The sequence below is a fragment of the Bombus fervidus genome, chromosome 3 (assembly GCF_041682495.2).
Source record: "Bombus fervidus isolate BK054 chromosome 3, iyBomFerv1, whole genome shotgun sequence".
Taxonomy (NCBI): domain Eukaryota; kingdom Metazoa; phylum Arthropoda; class Insecta; order Hymenoptera; family Apidae; genus Bombus; species Bombus fervidus.
Window position 1 is genome coordinate 10,242,797 of NC_091519.1, and position 15,808 is coordinate 10,258,604.

Consider the following 15,808-nt stretch of genomic DNA (forward strand, 5'->3'; position numbering starts at 1 on the left):
GTGTTCTAGGTTGTCCATAGGCTTGTCCGTCTCCCTGTATTCGGTACCGTTTAGCTTTCTTCTTTTATTATTCCTTCTTTCTTCTTCTTTATTAAATATTATTTCCTCTTTGTCACCTACTATTTGGCCGACTCTCAAGTTCTCGTCTTGTTTCAATTTGAACTTCCTTATGGCGTCCAGCCCTAGGATAAGATCATCTGTGAAGTTATCATTGCGTATTATATAAACATCCATCTCTTCTTCTATTTTATTAATTTTCATTCTGAGTTTCGCCCGGCTATTCGTGAAGCCCTTACCGCTGATAGTTTTGAACACAATCTTGTCTTTTGTTATGTCTGCTTTTATTTGGTCAATGATCTTTTGATTAATGGTGCTTGCATTGGCTCCAGTGTCGTAGACACCTTTAACCTCTTTCTGATCATTGATTCTAACTCGAAGCTCTATCAGTGATTCGCACTTCTTCGGGCGTTTTAGTTTCATTTTATTCTCATCTGGTGTTATTGCCTTTTTGTTTTCTGATGTAAATAATTTTAGTGAATTTACTTGTTTCAGGTTCCTCTGAGCATTTCCGTTTCTGTTTCTGCATAATTCTATTGGGTGAAATTGGCCTGGGGAATTCAATGCTTCACAAATCACGCACGGTTGTTCCTTGTGTGGTGGATCTGACTTTCTTTCAAATCTTACATTTCTTTCTTGTATTTGTTTCCTTTTTATCTGATCTTCATATTGCCCCAAAAGTTCGATTAAGTCATTTGTCGATCGTACCGCTTCTTTATCGATTTTGTCTTGAATATAAATGGGTAATCCAATCACAATTAGATTTATCCTTATCTCTTCGGGAGTCTTCCTCCTTACTTCTAATATTAATCGTTCTTTTTTTATGGCGTACTCGACGAACGAACCAGAAATGTATCTAAAATTATAGGCGTATCGCACTGCGGACCAACCTTTATTGCTAAAAGCTTTTAGAAATGCCGCCTTCCAGTCTTCCCAGTTGTATTCCTCATCCTTCAGCAGATTTGTCTGGTACCATTCTGATGCTGCTTTTTTCAAATATTTTCTCAAATTCTTGATTTTTTTCTCATCATTTCGGATTCCGTATTTTTCACATTCCGTTTCATACTTTAATATCCAATCTCTGGCTTTCTGTGTTCCATCAAATTGTGTTATAGCGAAGTCTGTACCTTCTCTGTCATGCTTGTCTCGTTTCCGGAGAATCTCTAATAATCTTTCTATGTGAAGACTGGGCTTCTTGGTTTCGGTCTTTGTTTTCCTTGTGGGGATGATTTTTGATTCTTCTAAGTGATTATCTCGAAATACGAAGTTTAGATCTGTATCGGTGTATGACGCTGCCGTTGTGTCATCCATCGTGAGTGTAATGTTTCTGTAATGGCCTACCTTGGTTAAACTGCTTGCGGCTTTCTTTACTATCGATAAACTGAATAACTGCGGATGATGATCTCTTGCTTGATATTCTGGGGGGAAAATATAACACACTTCATCTTCTGGTTTTCTTATGGATTCTATGCATTCTATTTTCTCTCCTCTTGCGTTCTCGTTCATGACGATACGGAGTATCACTTTTAACGGCATGGCGTAACAAAAATCGATTTGTATGATCGCAGATCTTGGGATAATTCAGGTCCTGAGATACCGATTCTTTCTCCGTCAGTCTTCAAAATTTTAAATGGTTATTCTGTGCTCTTGTCTGCTCCGATGTTGCTCTCTGTCCGTCCGTTTCGCAAAAGAGTGTCTCTCAAAAATGGTTGTCCATAAAACCTTAAGAGGGTCGCTCTGTCCGTGAAACGAAAAAGTCGTGCTACCCGTAAAACAAAAAGAGTCCCTATCCCAAGTCCCTAAACTCTAGGGAGTTTACATATATATATATATATAAAATTTAATATATAATAATATATAATAAATATATAATAATAATATATATTATTAATTTTATTAATAATAAATATATAATATATAATAAATTTATTATATATAAATTTATTATGTATAAATTTAATATACAATATATTATACATAAAATATTTTCGGTATTGAAAATGTTCGATACACTAGCATAACTTTGACTTTTGTCTGAAAATGAATGTAGATAAAACAATAAAAATATCTTCATGAAAGTATATTGAAGCCTCGTGTATAGTTGCGAGAAAGCAAAAGAACGTTTATTTTAAAGCAAACCAATGTTTAAATATTGGGAGAAATATCGGGGAATTTTTATGTATGAAAAATATTTCTCATTCGGACGTTCTATAAATTAACGTGGAAAAAATATCGAAAAGTCAAAGTTACGTTAGTGTCAGAATATTTTCCACATCGATTGTATTTCCTCTCAGTACATTTTATGAAAACATTGCCAATTTATGTATAAAAAAATAACGTTTGGACATTTTAGTTTTTCCGTTGTTAACCCTCTAAAGTCCAACATTTTCATCAAATAACTTTCTTTACAATTGCAATTATATAATACAATAACTGGACTGCGAAGTTTCATGCAAATTTATATTTTTGAGAATATAAACGAGAATAGGTAGAACATCGGTAGAAAATTGCTTAACTTGGTAAGTTACATTTACATTTCTAAATTTCCTACAAATTTTTATTTTACAAAACATTATTAAATCATAAAATTGATTCATTTCATAAATTCCTAAAACAATTATATATATATGTACATACAATTTTGATATTATAAATAACAAATAACTTTATGAATTATTATTATTAAATCATAAAATTGATTCATTTCTTAAATTCCTAAAACAATTATGTATATATGTACATACAATTTTGATATTACAAATAACAAATAACTTTATGAATTATTATTATTATATCATAAAATCGATTCATTTCCTAAATTCCTAAAACAATTATATATATATGTACATACAATTTTGATATTATAAATAACAAATAACTTTATGAATTATTATTATTAAATCATAAAGTTGATTCATTTTCTAAATTCCAAAAACAATTATGTATATATGTACATACAATTTTGATATTATAAATAACAAATAACTTTATGAATTATTATTATTAAATCATAAAGTTGATTCATTTTCTAAATTCCAAAAACAATTATGTATATATGTACATACAATTTTGATATTATAAATAACAAATAACTTTATGAATTATTATTATTAAATCATAAAATTGATTCATTTCTTAAATTCCTAAAACAATTATGTATATATGTACATACAATTTTGATATTATAAATAACAAATAACTTTATGAATTATTATTATTAAATCATAAAATTGATTCATTTCTTAAATTCCTAAAACAATTATGTATATATGTACATACAATTTTGATATTACAAATAACAAATAACTTTATGAATTATTATTATTAAATCATAAAATTGATTCATTTCTTAAATTCCTAAAACAATTATGTATATATGTACATACAATTTTGATATTATAAATAACAAATAACTTTATGAATTATTATTATTATATCATAAAATCGATTCATTTCCTAAATTCCTAAAACAATTATATATATATGTACATACAATTTTGATATTATAAATAACAAATAACTTTATGAATTATTATTATTAAATCATAAAATTGATTCATTTCTTAAATTTCTAAAACAATTATGTATATATGTACATACAATTTTGATATTATAAATAACAAATAACTTTATGAATTATTATTATTAAATCATAAAATTGATTCATTTCTTAAATTTCTAAAACAATTATGTATATATGTACATACAATTTTGATATTATAAATAACAAATAACTTTATGAATTATTATTATTAAATCATAAAATTGATTCATTTCTTAAATTTCTAAAACAATTATGTATATATATACATACAATTTTGATATTATAAATAACAAATAACTTTATGAATTATTATTATTATATCATAAAATTGATTCATTTCCTAGATTCCAAAAACAATTATGTATATATGTACATACAATTGTGATATTATAAATAACAAATAACTTTATGAATTATTATTATTATATCATAAAATCGATTCATTTCTTAAATTCCTAAAACAATTATGTATATATGTACAATTTTAGCGCAGACCGATTGACTCATCTATATACGTTAGCCATTAAACTATCGTTAGAGTATATGGTGGGTCCCTGTGTCTGTAGAAGGTCAGAATGACGGTATGAGGGCCGTTGACAGCCAGGTAACAAGGGCTGACTTGTTGGCCGTTTCATACGGCGTAACATATTTTTTAATCTCTTTTTTTAACAAATAAATAACATCTCCTCTTGCCGTTAAGAATGTGAAATTTTTATTAATTTTATTACAATATGTTCCTGAAATATTCCGACACTTGTCTTTATTCCATAATCAGATTAATTGATTGGTACAAAAACGCCTTCTTTGGAGACAAGAAAATAAGCGACAGTCACGAGAGGGAAGGAATAATATAGGTCAACGTCGAACGCTTTTAGTTTGATTAAAATTTACTTTTTCCCACCACCGTGCGACGTCCAATCGTGCAATATTTATTCCATGCCCGTCACAAATCCTATTTTAATTCTACCTATGTTCGCCGGTATATTTTTGCCATCATGATCTGGCATATTTGATGAGGCATGACTCAGGCAATTTCTAGGGAATAGAGGAAGTACGAAGAAATAATCCAAATATTAAGTAGCATGATCGAATACTAATGAAAGAAACAGGCGGTCAATAATTATTGGTGGGAAAAACATCAACATTATTGAATTCCTGTTTTATATTGCTTTTTATTAAAATGATGTTATTTTACTTGTATTTGAAGTTTCAGTTTAGTTCGACATTAAAGAAATGTTCTTTTTCATTGACTTATTAGATCAATAATTTATTAAACAAATTTATGTTTCAAACGTCTGAAGAAAATAGACGTCGAACGTGACAATTGTGAAAAATTTAATCGCAGACTACAAAAGATATATTGCAGTCATTTTTATGCAAGAATAATTAATATGAATTAGAGAAAGGAAAGTGAATGACAATGAGATAGAAAAGAATACAAGTTCATACGAATTATCTATTATATGTTTGCTGTTGCGTATTTTGAAATAAAAGCAAAACGATTTAAAGTTTACATAACATAGAGTTCTTACACTCTATGTCCTCGCTAATCAACTTGAAACCTCTATGTTTTATGTTTTTATAGTACGGAAGTGTTATTTTGAACGATATGAAATTTTATATATTTTATATATATTTTTAGATGCAGAAATTACAAAAATTACTTGCAAGTAGCTTTATACTTCAATGAATATTCTATTTATTAGGTTTCATACTTCCCTATAGTACCAGACTTTTGTAATTATACGAAAGTGCTATTAAACGATACTAGATTTAATATATTTGAACCCAATTAATTACTCTGTAATTGCCATAAAAAATACAGCGTCAATATGCCAATACCTTCTGTAGCAACTGTGAGTTAGCGTAATAAAAAAATAAAAAATAAATGAAACTTTAAAAAAGAAAAAGAAAAATAAAGCTGCCGCAACGTAAACGCGAACTTTAAAACAGAATCTAACAATCTACGCAATGGTTAGTATCAAAAGATTAAAATAGCTAATAACGAAAAACAAGTTGAACAATTATAGAAATATATTGCGTTGGCAACTAAATGATTGCAGATTTTGTCATTACTACCTAATGACAAAATGAAATTTCACTACCCTGAGATTTCCATATCTCTTTTTTCTGCTTCGCAAATGTAAAATTGATCTACATAACACAGAAAGTAGAAATTAATATCTTAAATTTTTAATTAATTAAATAACAGCTTTTCAATTATATTACTTCCATCGTTTCGAAATTTCTGACACACACCGGTGGCCATTATAATTCTCCTGTTAATTCCAACTCGTGCATTACCACCTAATGACAAAATCCGCAATCGCTTAATTGCCAATCCACATGATAGTATCACTGAAATAGCAAATAATTAATAACAGCTCGATAATAAAACAAGCTTTCTTAACTACGCAGGAATCGTTTTCAACGTGACACGTTACATGGACTTCCACCCAGGAGGAGTCAACGAATTAATGAGAGGCGTTGGAAAAGACGCCACGAAGCTTTTCGAAAACGTAAGTGCAATGATATCCGACCATCCATCGGATCAACGGTACGATCTATCGTTGATCGACGATTATTTTTACGTACCCATAGATCGTTCGTTGCAGGTGCACGCTTGGGTCAACTATCAGAGCATCCTTCAGAAATGCGTGGTCGGGAGGCTGAGCCGTGGCTCGGCGAGCGGTACCTCCTCGTCGCCGACGGAAAACGTTGCCTCGGGCACGAGCAATTGTTCGTCGGCGACGTCGAACCTGATAACAAGTTGCACAAGTGAGTAACTAACGCGACATCGATCCTGCCCGCTTGTGTCTCGCCGATGGTGATAAAAGGAACGAGCGTCAGGGAAACCTTGATGGCTCTTTTCATGGAAAATTGTGAATGCAAAGAAAACAAAAAAATATATACGTAAATATGGCTTTTAAAGTGGCTTCATGCCGTTTATAGAAAAATTGAAATGTTGAAGTAGTTGAATGCAAACTATGTTTGTGGGGTGTTGGAAAGGATGCAGAGCCTTGTGGATTTCAGTTAAGAGAAAGATATCAAGGTTTTGGTATACTCTATAAAAGTAGTTATCTTTGTTGGAATGTTTATGCAATTTTCAAGGGTGGATTGTTATATTATGGTTGAGAGATAAATAGAGATGATGGGAATTTGTGATTATTTAAAATAAAAAATTTATTACTAAAATCATTTGGTCAATATAGAAACACAAGTTTGTTTAATTATTCAAGGATAACTGTTTTGATAATTCATTTCTATCTGTATTTATTCATATATGTCACGTTTTGTATATATAAGTCACGTTTATCACATTGTATGTTGTTAGTCTGAAACTAAATTGTTGTGAGTGAGTTTTGAACAGACGCGAGCGTTCATCGTATGTAAATATTATATTTGTATTTAGTATACTATATCTTTCGTGGCAGAAGACCCGAACGAGCTTTTAGCAACCTTCAGGTTGCTAAGAATCATTTTATATTAGGGTATGTACTTGGAGTGAATGTTTGGATATTTTGTTGGAATTTTTGGATTAGTAGGAGATTTTATAGCGAACGTTATCTCTTCAAACATGGACCATATGGTTTAGTTACATTGAGCAATTTTACATAACACGCTTTACATAACAATATTCGGTGTTATACGAGAAAGTGGACAAAGTGTTCGTTGTTTGACGGTTAAACATTCATATTCAACATTCATTTAAAATTAAAATTGAGATCTCCTTTTCAATACAAGTTTCGACAAATTGATGAAGTATTAAAGCCTTTTTTAATTTCAACATTTATATACAGACAAACGATGAATTGTGTAGCGAAGGAATTGTTAATAAATTATCGTAGAAGATAGTAGGAAAGAAAGTTTTGAAAAATGAAGAGAATAAATAGAAACCGTTATTATGCAAGGGACGTTGGAAGAAGAGTAGCAAAGTTTGATTGATCGACAAGAAATGCACAACAAGAGAATAATTAGAACGTATTGATTTTCAGCTCATGGTGTTAGCCAAGAAAATATGTCAAATATTGGTTTATTCAATGTAAAAATGGACTGGAGGCAAACATCCAACTCGCTCACATTGTTTTATAACACGATGCGTGATCATCCAGCCGTAAGCTATCAATTAAGTACGATAAACGATTCGAAGTTGATATACAAATTATTTTGCAAGAGGCACATAATAACGCACGAGTTGGAATTAACAGCAAAAATACAATGGCCACCGGCCTGCATCCGAAATTTCGAAACGATGGAGGTAATGTAACTGAAAAGCTGTTATTTAATTAATCAGAAATTTAAGATATTAATTTCTACTTTCTGCTTTATGTAGATCAATTTTACGTTTATGAAGCACAAGAAAGAGCTATGGAAATCTCACGGTACTCAATCGGTACACATGGAGACGAATATAAATGTTCGAATGTACAGAGAATACGAAGTACTTACGAACCAACCGCTTTCTAAGTTAGTTCATCTGTTAGTCGTGCGAGCAAAAGACTTCTTGCAAATTGTACCTATTGGCAGGCACCTACAAGCCAAAATGAACATCATGGGTGAATATCATCCTTTTTCTTTTCGCTATTTAAAATCCCTAAAATCCTAATTCATTGATCGACTAATTAAGGGAATTTAGAAACGAAATTAAAATGGCACGGTAATTTTCATAACAGCTACAGAAACTACAATCGAAACGAATATCTTTAAATCATTCTTCTTCCATTTATGTGGACTGTAATACTGTAATAGTTTCTATATTACTAATATCAAAGACGTTCAAAGTATTTTCATCGAAGAGATTGCTTTACCCTTCAAGTAACTTGAACATTTCTACAAAATTAATTATTCACGTCGTTCTTCGCAGTAACTATTTTTTTAACTTATCCTATCGAAATGTAAATGTTTTATCAAAGTAGAAAAAATTCTTTCATTTTTATATTGGTTCGTATAATCATATTTGTAACAGTTGTAACAATGCATCCATCGATGAAATAATTCTATTAATTCTGTGTCGTATACGTTATACAATATTTAATAAACTATAGTAAACATTTAGCCAATTCCCTCTTTGCATGGTAGATAATAAGTTCTCGAAGCAAGTATGCAAGAAATTATGAGATATTTCGTTTTAGGGATGGAAGTATCGCGAATGTACACGCCTGTCCCACCGTGCCTTCATCCGGACGACATGGCGCCAAACTACAAGTCTGATTGCCTGTGTCTCATGATCAAGAAGTACCCGAATGGCGCTTTCAGTCCGTCCATAACCGCTCTTCAGATTGGCCAGACCTTCCTTTTGAGCAATGCTTTAGGTGCCTTCGTAGTAGAATCCTTTGATCGCTATTCTGTCATTCATATGGTCGTTGGTGGCACCGGTTTGACAGCGATGCTTAGCATCATTCAGCGAGCTTTGGCCAGACGCAGTGTGTCAGTATCTTTTTATCTATAGCGCTTGTGAAAATCTAGTTTTCCAAATGTACTTTCTGAACACATGTTACATGACAAGACATGATAATATTTCTTGAAAATTTGTCACGTTTTAGAGATTTGGCGACTATGAAATGGCCATTTCCTTCAAAGTAATACAGAATTGCTTTTTTACTTTTAGTTGAATTTTAGTTAGGAGAAAGTAAACTTATTAGTAGCAATAGCGTTATTTATTTTACCAACCGTACGTTTCAATGGTCTAGGATCTAAAACATAGCATAATAAGATTCCAAGAGTACAGGAAATATGCAAAAGAATATTATTACGAAAAGTAAATTTAGTAAATTTGTAAAAGAAAGTAAATTTGTGAAAGAAAGTCTAAATGTTGATATCTGGCTTCCTGTATTTTGATAACGTTAGTTCCTATGTAATTCTTATCGAATACCTATAGTTTAACCGAATGTGATTAAGCTTTCCAGTTAATAGATGAGATGTAATTATAGATATATAATCCTTGCGCATGTTTTTAATTTAATAATTTATGGAATGCTGCAGAAAGTCCATAAACTTACTCAACTTCAACAAGGACGAAGATAACATGTTTTACGTGGAGCAACTGGAAAAGGCTAGCGCAGACAAAAAGTGGGTAGATTTTTTTGGATTTGTCTTTTCAATCTCTTCAAATGGAACATTTGTACGTTGCAGATTAAAAGTTACACATATCCTTTCACAACCCGGAGACGGGTGGACAGGCAGACGCGGCACGATATCTGATGATTTATTAAAGGAACTAATTGCAACAGGTAATTCCGATGGATGCGTTTTCACGTGCGGGCGTCGAGGATTCATAATTGCCGCAAAGAGGTAAGAATAAGGACGATTTACCATTCTAATTTCGAATTATCTCTGACTCTGATATTTAAAATGTACAAAAATTTCATAAAATAAGAGAATAGCATGAATTTTGCAAATCATAGAAAGAAACATAGGTCGAATAACGCTTGTCTTTAATTTACTTTTTATTAATTGCGTGTATGTTTTTCAGGTCACTTCAAAAACTCAATTGGAAGCCGTACCAAATGTACGAATTTGACGATTAGCTGTACTCATCGAAAGCGTACTCCCTCTCTTTTGATACCAAACGTTGGAACATTGGCAAACGTGTGGAAACAATTATGTGTCGTACCGTCGAATTTTTAAAAAGAACCTTTTGGATACCTTTATTCCTATTTCCGCCCACAATCTCAGATTCGTGCGTGTGAGTTTATCAGGGAATCGGGTGGCAAATATGTAATAAAAAAGAAAATGTTTGGAGAAATAGAATTTTTTTTGTAGAAGTATCCTCTATGGAACTTCGTTTGATACAATTTTTCTATGAAATTTATATTCAATTTTTTATTAAAAGATGTAAAATTTTATTTTAAGAAGTAGTAGATCTTACCATTTTCAATGTTACTGTTAAAATTAATTTAAAAAGTAATTATATAAAGATTGAATTTCTGTATCTATATAGAATATTACAGCAAAATTAATTATGATTTTGTTTCTTTCATGAAATTATGTCTTCCGTTTCGGTAATTCACTCGGTTTGACCGCAATACGCAAAAGCAAACACCTGTATATTTGTACTTACTATGAGTAAGTAGACGCGCATACTTTGTACCATATCTACGAATTTCGAAAAAAAAAAAAAAAAAGAACAAGAAAAGAAAAAAAGAAACAATAGAAGTAAGGATCACGGATGAAAGTCTTTGAAATCTACGGGACGAGCCATAGATGTAATTCCTATATGGTTCGCGAGTAACAAATTATTTTTACAAACGTCGTCTTTTAATCTATCATCCAGAGAGTTGTATTTTGAACAATTTAACCGGGAACATTAACAAGTATTTTCAAACGCAGGTCAATTCGAAACGATCATGGTGCTATTTCTTAAAACGAACCGAAACAAACACCTCACAACCATAATTTTTAAATTCCCAATTTGCATTTTACATAGAAATATTTTTAATCAGATTTTTATTTCCACGTAATAAACTGCAGTCCCCTGTGTCTATCGAATTAGAATCCCTTGCGAGATTTGAATATTTTTTACTTATGGTTAGTAATAAATTAAATAAATTAAATAGTTGTCAAGCTTTCTACAAAAAGCTATATATGCACTTTTAAATTGAGTAAATCGTGGCGAGAATTTTAGTCCTAAAATTTGAATATTATCTACGTTTGAATTAATAATTACAATTCTTAATAAATCTTCTACGTAGAGTACCATTTGCATATGTTTATAGATGTTTTCTTTAGGAAGTTGTTCAATCGTTATGTATACAGGATCGTTCACGTATTTAGTAATAATCATTTGGACAATCAAAAATAGTTTGTTATTTATCCTTCATAGTATGCATACGGTACAATATATCGTTTGACGAGTGGAATAATTTGCGTACGTAGTTCTAATTCGATAGCCAGGTACTGTGAAGCGATTGAAGCATCATGTTGGGCCCTTTCCTTTGGAAATAAAACACGTGCCAGACAGGGGCCATAGAACTCTGGGCGAAAACTCTAGAATCATTACCAATAAAATGGCCTAATTACAGGAACGTTTTAAAATTAACATCATAACGCAAAAGTATCAGAACCATAGTTCTTCGATTTTTCATAAAACTGAAGAAGAATTACGTTAAGTACGTGAATTGGAAAGGTGGAGAAGATCGAAGAACTTCTGCAAGTAATTTTTACCAATCATGTGCTTTCAGATTCGAGCGTGTACGATTGTTTCATTCGAAGTTGGCCGTGTTTGAAAGAGAAAAGTATAGTGTCTCGTGGTTTGCTGAACGGCACGGGTAGTTTTATTCAAAACATAAAATCGAGTACGGACCATTTTCTGCATTTACGTACATGTTAAATACGCCTATGTGTATGTATATGTGTGTATGTACATAGTTGTTACCAGAAATAAATGAATATTTGATGGCTCCTTGTCTTGTCGTGTTCCTCTTTTCTTTTCATATTTTTCCCCGCTTTCTTTTATCCTTTGAAACTTCTGTCATAACTTCAGCAGTCTTTCTACTTGGCAGACGAACAGAGGAATACCATGTTCTTTTATCTCTGGAAATTCTACGACAGCTTTCTTTGTCTTTTCATTCAGAAATTGAACTGACGAATCTGTTGGTATTTGAAGATTTGAATGTAAGAAATTTAATTTTAAACGCAAGTCGACGTCATAAAAGATCAATGTGAATAAATTTTAGCTTAAATAATGTTTAAAAATTGTTTCAGCAATTTTAGAATTTACCATATATTTATTATATCTTAGAGAATACTTGGTGTAAAGAAGAATCTTCAAATTTCTGTAACTTCTACTATTGTGATCTCCAATTATATAAATTGGTTGCTCCTTGACAATTTCACATAAACGAAATTCTACTATCCTATAATACTCCAGAAATTGTATATTTAACACGAATACCTCGCTATTAATTATCATCTCTGCATTCAAATTCGTTTGATCTTCTAATTGCTTCAAATAATAAGGTACCAATAATTCCATTAAACATAAACATCAGCAGATTGATCCTCCAGCAAAAGCAAAATATAATTGACATTATCACCATGAATGTACTCACAAGAATTGATACACAAGAAAAACGAGAAAAGAATACCATTTTTATTAATAAAAAAAAAAATAAAGTAACTACTTCACAGATATGTTAGGCAGAGTATCATTTTTGTATTTCATAAAAATGTATATTTTATACTAACCACAAGTGAAAGAAATATCTAAACAGAGCATCATTTTCCAACAGATTCATTTCATAAAAATTTATATTTTATATTAACCACAAGTAAAATAAATACCTAAAAAGACTATCATTTTTATATCATTTCTACTGTACTTTGTGTTGAACAAAAGTGGAACAAATACTTCTATAAATAAATATTAAAGATAGTTCAATGTCAAGGTAATAATAAATGTGATGATGGGGGGAGGGGGGGGGAAGAGAGAGGAATTTAAATCTTTCCAAAATTCGTCCTCGTATCTCGCCAAGCCTTTCCACACTCCAATTATAATTCACAATAACATGTCTTGCATAAAGCAAAGAGTGTTCATTATTGATCGTGCAAAGTTTTTCGCTGCAACGTGACGTAACTACATCGGCGAACGAGTGAAACTTTTTGGCCACAAAAAATGTGTTGCGGCTGATTTTTGGCTTCCAGAGCACCTGACCTTGGAAAGTCGCACTGCGAATTTCTCGCACGATATATCGATGTTCGTGGCCGGATGCCTACCTCGTGCTTGCCAAGCACATTCTTCCGTTTGTAGGATCGATCAATCTTGGAGAAGAAATTTTTAATTATTTGACAAACTGACGGTAGAAAGTTCAGTGGAAAGTATACAAGTTATTATTATCTTCACCGACGATTATATTCTCAATTATAATTGTTAAATATAATTAGTAACTGTAACATTTTTTTTTTTTTTTTTTTATTGATTATTTGGTAAATTTTTACAATTTGTCCAGAAGGACATTTGGTAAAATATTATAGCTTAGAGATTAAAAGAATAAAAAAAAAAAAAGGAAAAAAAAATAAATAAAACATAGCATGTGGATGGTTACCCCCAGCGGGGTTCCATCTTCAGTAACTGTAACATAAACTATAATTATTCCCAAATTTCTATCTCTTCGGCAGGTCGGCAGAAAAGTACAAGGAGAGAACGGCAACACATTCAAACCAACTGGCTGCTGAAGCGAGCAAAACTCTCATAGAAAGAAGACTAAGAAGAAAACACCGCACTGACCTCACTAAAGAAATAAAATAGTCAAACTCGAAGACGGTATCCTGCTGGGGATAGCTATCCACATGTTATTTAGCAATTAAGTTAGACAAATTTACCAAATGTCCAGCTGGACAAAATTGTAAATTACAAATTAAACAATAAAAAAAAAATTTTTTTTAACTCGAAAAGAAAATTTATTTGACTTTCGTATGAAATTATAACAAATTGTTCTTAAGCTATAAAAAATATAATTAAAGCGAAGAAGGGAAATTCCGGTGTTTCCAGTGTCAAGTCTCTTGGTAGACATTACTCTTTCGATTTAAGCACTAGATTCAACTAAAATTAAACACACGATAAACACTTATTAAACATAACATAGTACCACGTCAGAAAAATTTATTTATAATTCTCAATGAGAATTAATTGTAAAATTCATCGAAATAAAAAAAAGTCTCTTAGTGTTTTTGGTTGCCTTCTTTTAATAGAAACATTTTTAGTTGGCTTTTCGATTAAATTCTCTCACGTCATCTTAAGGATACCAAACATTGGATCATTCAAGTTGAAAGACATTATGATTCTTCGATGTTCAACTATACTTATTATCAAACGAGACAGATAACGTCAGAAAATATGGTGAAATATCCGAGAAAAATATTGTATGTAAATATTATATTGTACATCGTATATTTAAAAATAATTCTTTGTGAAAATGACATTTTATAAATAAATAGCATACACCGTGCGCGATTGTAACATATTTTCAGAAGAAAAGTTACATGACGCGAGTCATATAAAACTCGTGCACAGATATTCTATTGTTTTTGTTGTTTTCGACGATTCAGTTAAATATAATTCCTATGTATGTTTGTCGTAATAAATCGCAGATGACGTAGGAAATACTAACTTTTTTCGAGGTCGGTATTTTAGAACGTGAGACACGAAATCCCATATAGTGTCATGCCTATCCTGTCTTTAAATCAATGAGGATAACGTAATTATCAACATGATAGTTAATGGAAGGTGATTAGCTAAAAGGCCTATTAAACATGGTTTTGGAATAATGTTGTACCCTAGAGGATGCCATAACGTAGAATGACATAAATCTAACAACCGAAGGAACTTCATTGTCACGAGAATTGGAACAGCGTCTCTACATAGTGAAATCATTTTCTTCTTTTTTAACTTTCAATCAGAAGAATTCGTTGTATGTTGGACGATTAAAATCGATGAAATTAATGCAACTAGAAATCTAATTTTCTTCTGTTTCCATAAAATAAATATTTCAATTAATTAATATTTTTAGTTAATTGTTAGTTCTCCTTCCATAGAAACTTAACACGACATATAATATAACAAAATTTCGAAGTGTCTGTCGTGATAGTATGCTTGAACACACGATCGTCGGTATATTATTATAGAAACATTAGTCATTTTAGCTTTAATTTAAATTTAATTTAATTTAATCTCTCAATGAATCAGCTCAAATTTCCAGCTTTAAGGGGAAACAAGAGTATTTCTGCTTGTTCTCGGAATGGAATATTTACCCTACTTCGACATGCTTCAAATAATAGATCGTACTTTAAACATTATTTTTAAACAATATAGCAAGAGTATACTCGACAGAAATATCAGAAAAACAGACTCTGATATTTGTAGTATTAAGCGATCGATTGCAGCTAATAAAACAGGGCTGGTATTTGCTGGTTGGTTTTATCCGATGGAAACGAGCACAATGAAGTAAAAGCAAGTTCAAAGCTTCGACGGAACATCAACTGGTCTCATCCCCGTTCTTCAGAACCGATCGAAGCTTGGCGAAATTTCGTACCAACATATCGGTTAAGAAAAAAGGGAAAACAAACATAGAAATAGATCGGAGTTTCCGATCGATTTTTGGCCGCATGCCTCACGTCTCACATAGACGTTCTGAAGGCTGAAAATTTTTTTAACGATGCGACAAAAATGAAAGAGAACTGTTAAGAAGTATTAATCGAATTAATAAACCT

At 31.3% G+C, this 15,808-nt stretch overlaps 2 protein-coding genes across 10 annotated transcripts in view; one reads left to right on the forward strand and one right to left on the reverse strand.

Moving 5' to 3' along the window:
* The window catches only part of LOC139985557 (cytochrome b5 reductase 4), a 32,822-nt gene extending 20,820 nt beyond the window's left edge, over positions 1–12,002 (forward strand). For all 9 annotated transcript variants that reach the window (XM_072000081.1, XM_072000080.1, XM_072000082.1 and 6 more), the window contains 8 exons: positions 6,020–6,120; positions 6,217–6,379; positions 7,597–7,859; positions 7,935–8,157; positions 8,734–9,028; positions 9,584–9,670; positions 9,734–9,892; positions 10,074–12,002. In XM_072000081.1, coding sequence (XP_071856182.1) covers positions 6,020–6,120; positions 6,217–6,379; positions 7,597–7,859; positions 7,935–8,157; positions 8,734–9,028; positions 9,584–9,670; positions 9,734–9,892; positions 10,074–10,128 — 1,346 coding nt within the window. In that variant the 3' untranslated portion in view covers positions 10,129–12,002. The remainder of the gene's footprint in view (positions 1–6,019; positions 6,121–6,216; positions 6,380–7,596; positions 7,860–7,934; positions 8,158–8,733; positions 9,029–9,583; positions 9,671–9,733; positions 9,893–10,073) is intronic.
* On the reverse strand, positions 36–1,811 carry LOC139985340 (uncharacterized). Its single transcript, XM_071999715.1, has 2 exons — positions 544–1,811; positions 36–182 (listed from the first exon to the last, which is right to left on the reverse strand). Exons 1-2 carry the CDS (start codon positions 1,591–1,593, stop codon positions 168–170), a joined length of 1,065 nt encoding a protein of 354 aa, XP_071855816.1. The 5' UTR covers positions 1,594–1,811; the 3' UTR covers positions 36–167.
* Positions 12,003–15,808: the final 3,806 nt, after the last annotated feature.

Coding starts and splice junctions, on each gene's coding strand:
- LOC139985340 (XM_071999715.1), bottom strand. CDS start 1,593: ATGCCGTTAAAAGTGATACTCCGTATCGTCATGAACGAGAACGCAAGA.